Consider the following 3,147-nt stretch of genomic DNA (forward strand, 5'->3'; position numbering starts at 1 on the left):
GCTGTTTTATTGGACTCAGCATGCTGTGGCTTCTAAAGCAGGGCTTAAATGATACAACAGGACGACTTAGCTCTGATTTGGGATCCCAGAAGGCTGTGTGAGAGTACAAGAGGGGGGATCCTATGAGGAATTCAGTTGGGAAAGGAGATAGCAGGAATCCATGTATCCCCATAAGCCTTGGGGAAAAGAAGAATGTAAGCATAGGCTAGAGCAAGGCGCTTGTCCTCTTGCACAGGTGTGTCTTACTTCCCAGTCACATGGACAAGCTTGATTACTGAAGAATACAGATCTTCCCTAGGGCTGCCAAAGCAGCTGAAGCATCTCTGCCCTCCCAGATCCATGTCTGTAACTTAGTGAGGATGAGATCAGAGTTGGGCCAAACCTTTGGGGTCCGTGGATTTGGAGTCCTGTTGGGAAGGCCCCATATGCTGGTCAAGAGTGTCCACCATCTGCTCAGTTGGAGCAAGGCCGAGGAGACTGGAGAGCCAGTGGTAGCTCTGCCCTTTCTCCCAACGTTGGATGTCTACCTGCTCGAGGGCTGGTTGGCCGATCCTGGGAGTAGTGACTAGGTGGGGGAGGGACCTGGCCCAAGACAAGGGCAAGGGTCACAGGCCATCTACTTGAGGGATGCTTTGGAGTACACACCTTGTCGAACTTCTTATGGCTGTAGAGCTCATCTTGGTTCATGAATGTTAACAGAATCCAGTCACACAGAAAGGAGCCCTGAAGTCAGCAGATACCACTGGGTAAGGGCATATCAGACACCCCCAACCCCTCCTAGACCCCAAGTGGATTTCTTACCACCCCGATGGAGGTCAGAGCAGTGGCCAGATTGATGATGGTGGGGATGAGACTGAATTTCCCTGCCTGTAGGAAACAGGCTTGCATTTAGTTAGACATTCAGCATAGGCTGCTTGTGGCAGAAGTGGAGCCTGAGGGTGGGGTGCAGAAAGAGACATGGAGCTAGCTCAGGTCTAGGTGGAACCCTTCAGCTGTACCTGTCCATGCACGATAACATCGATTCGAATCCCATAGGCTTTGATGAGAGTTCGAGCGACGGTGGTACTGTTTATCTTGTAATACTTGGCAAACCTAGGGTTGGGTGAAGCAAAGCAGTGTCCAAGCTGTCAGACTGAGGACTGTGGTGTTTGTACAAACTCATCTTCCTCTCCTTAGGACCCCTATAGTCAAAGCAGACACCACTGTCTATGTTATGGGCCCAGACATTAGGAGAACAAGGTACCTGAAGTTGTACCCTGAGGAGGCGGGGTTATGCTTGGGGTCGAGCCTCCTGAAAGAGTATTTGGGGTTGCACTTTGATTCAGACAGGTCCAGGTCACAGTTCCAGTTGATGATGACTCCAATGACACCACCCTGCAGAAAAGTGAGCCAAGGAGAGTTGAGAAGCATAGAGCAGAAAAACTTCAAGGGGTAGGGTTCAGCTCAGAGCCAAAGGTCCAAGGAACAAGTGAATGTCTGGCTTTGAAAGCGTGTGGTACTAGCACCAGCCATGGGACCAGGTGTCAATAATTGAGCAGGTGCATGCAAGGACCGTGATCACATTTCTCCCCTCTGCCTAAACACAGCCAAAACTGGCCACGACAGAGAAGTACATCTAGTTGCAGTGAAACCTTTCTTAGGTAGCAGATACTGGCACAAGCTTCACCCCCGCCTCTCTCTGTCTCTCTCTCTTTCACACACACACACCTTGTGTGCCAGTTCTGTGAAGTTCTCCCCTGCCTGTTCTACGATGAAGCCCAGCTTGAAGATGGGACAGTACGGGTCAGAGTCCTGATCAAATGTGCAGTGCTTCAGGTAGTCATTCTTGAGGCTTGCGATGTTGCCCCTAAGGAGTAGCAGAGGACACAAGGCCTGTCTAAAAACCCGGATCCCGGCACAAGCCTACAGTCTGGGCAGGCATTATATTTGATCTTACTCTGCCCCTCAGACTTACTTGGAGAACTTGAACTTGGGGTAGTGGATGCTGTTCTTGATGAGGATGGTGAAATTTGGGGCCATTTTACCCAGAAAATGGCTGCAGAGGTACAGAGAGGGGTTTAGTCTTCCTTCCCCTAAAGCCCAGGGGCGGGGGCGGGGGCGGGGATTAGGGGAGAAAAGACGACGGAAAGAAGGGAGGAGACTGGCAATGGCGTCTGTGGGTCCTGCATACTTGTCAGAAGTTCCATCCTCCACCGGGCACCAGGCTGACACCTCGCAGGTCTTGAAGTTCCCATGGTAATAGGGGACACAGTGCCCTGTCCGAATCCCTGCAGGGCAGACACTGGTTAACCCGCCGAGGTCAGTGCTAACCCCACCTTTCCCGCTGTCCCTGGTGGACACTGACCATTGCCTTTCATGTTCGGGTGCCCCGCCACGCAGTCGTCATCTGAATGGCAGGAGGAACTGTGAACCCTTATGCTCTAGAGCGGAGACTGTAGGTCAGAGGGCAGACGGTAACAGGCCCAGGTGTGCCCAGACCACCCTTGACCCACCTCACCTCTGGGCAGGTTCCCAGGGTCTGGGAAGGGGTGACCTCGATCCTGGTGATGATGCTGACCACACTGCCCCCCTGGGTGCAGAAATAAAGGCGCGGTGGGCTGGTCAGCTCACTCAGACTAGTCACACCGCAGAGGAGTACCGGGCCTGGGGCAGGAAGCGCCGCACCTCCGGGGGCCTGACGTATTCCTCCACGTCCCACACTTTGTCTTCCGACATGGTGATCCCCTTGACTTTGGTGATGATGGAGCTCTCCGGACCGGTCTCGCTCTCCTGGTAGCTTTTCTGCACGAGGAATACGTACCTGTGGGACAGGGCGGTGCCGGCTCCGGAGGCAACTCTGGAGAGACCAGGACACCCCTCTCCTGGTGCCCTTATGGGCGCCCGCGCATGCCCCCAGCTGAGGATCCCCTTCCGCCCGATTGCCCACAGTGCCCCGGCCCGCGCACCACACGAAGTAAATCAGAATGAGCAGCTGCACCGTGCGGTGAAAGAATCCCAGGGGCCGGTTCCGCACCACGATCACTTTGGGCGTCTCGTAGTCCCAGAACGAGGACCAGCAGCTCCGGGCCCAGCGCTGGACCATGGCCGCCCCCGGGGAAAGCTGGGGCTGTGCAGCGGCCATGGCCCAAGGAGCTCGGTCCACCAGAG

General features: G+C 54.7%; 1 protein-coding gene across 2 annotated transcripts; it reads right to left on the bottom strand.

Moving 5' to 3' along the window:
• On the bottom strand, window positions 1-3,147 carry P2rx2 (purinergic receptor P2X 2). Of its 2 annotated transcripts, XM_055606167.1 has the most exons (12): window positions 2,946-3,147; window positions 2,665-2,800; window positions 2,498-2,569; window positions 2,345-2,420; window positions 2,171-2,267; window positions 1,955-2,035; window positions 1,708-1,846; window positions 1,244-1,374; window positions 999-1,092; window positions 802-867; window positions 646-723; window positions 1-449 (listed from the first exon to the last, which is right to left on the bottom strand). In XM_055606167.1, exons 1-12 carry the CDS (start codon window positions 3,119-3,121, stop codon window positions 366-368), a joined length of 1,230 nt encoding a protein of 409 aa, XP_055462142.1. In that variant the 5' UTR covers window positions 3,122-3,147; the 3' UTR covers window positions 1-365. The 2 variants fall into 2 exon arrangements, with proteins under 2 accessions (XP_055462142.1, XP_055462141.1); XM_055606166.1 differs by having other exon boundaries at window positions 1-723.

The sequence above is a fragment of the Psammomys obesus genome, unplaced genomic scaffold (assembly GCF_907164565.1).
Source record: "Psammomys obesus unplaced genomic scaffold, mPsaObe1.curated_primary_1811, whole genome shotgun sequence".
In the NCBI taxonomy this organism is placed as follows: domain Eukaryota; kingdom Metazoa; phylum Chordata; class Mammalia; order Rodentia; family Muridae; genus Psammomys; species Psammomys obesus.

What these genes read in the sequence shown, in the direction of transcription:
- P2rx2 (XM_055606166.1), bottom strand. Translation starts at nt 3,121, where the DNA reads ATGGCCGCTGCACAGCCCCAGCTTTCCCCGGGGGCGGCCATGGTCCAG. An exon ending in CCCTGGGAACCTGCCCAGAG is followed by an intron (nt 2,421 to 2,497) that starts GTGAGGTGGGTC and finishes TCTCCGCTCTAG; the next exon opens with AGCATAAGGGTTCACAGTTC. An exon ending in GAGGATGGAACTTCTGACAA is followed by an intron (nt 2,036 to 2,170) that starts GTATGCAGGACC and finishes GTACCTCTGCAG; the next exon opens with CCATTTTCTGGGTAAAATGG.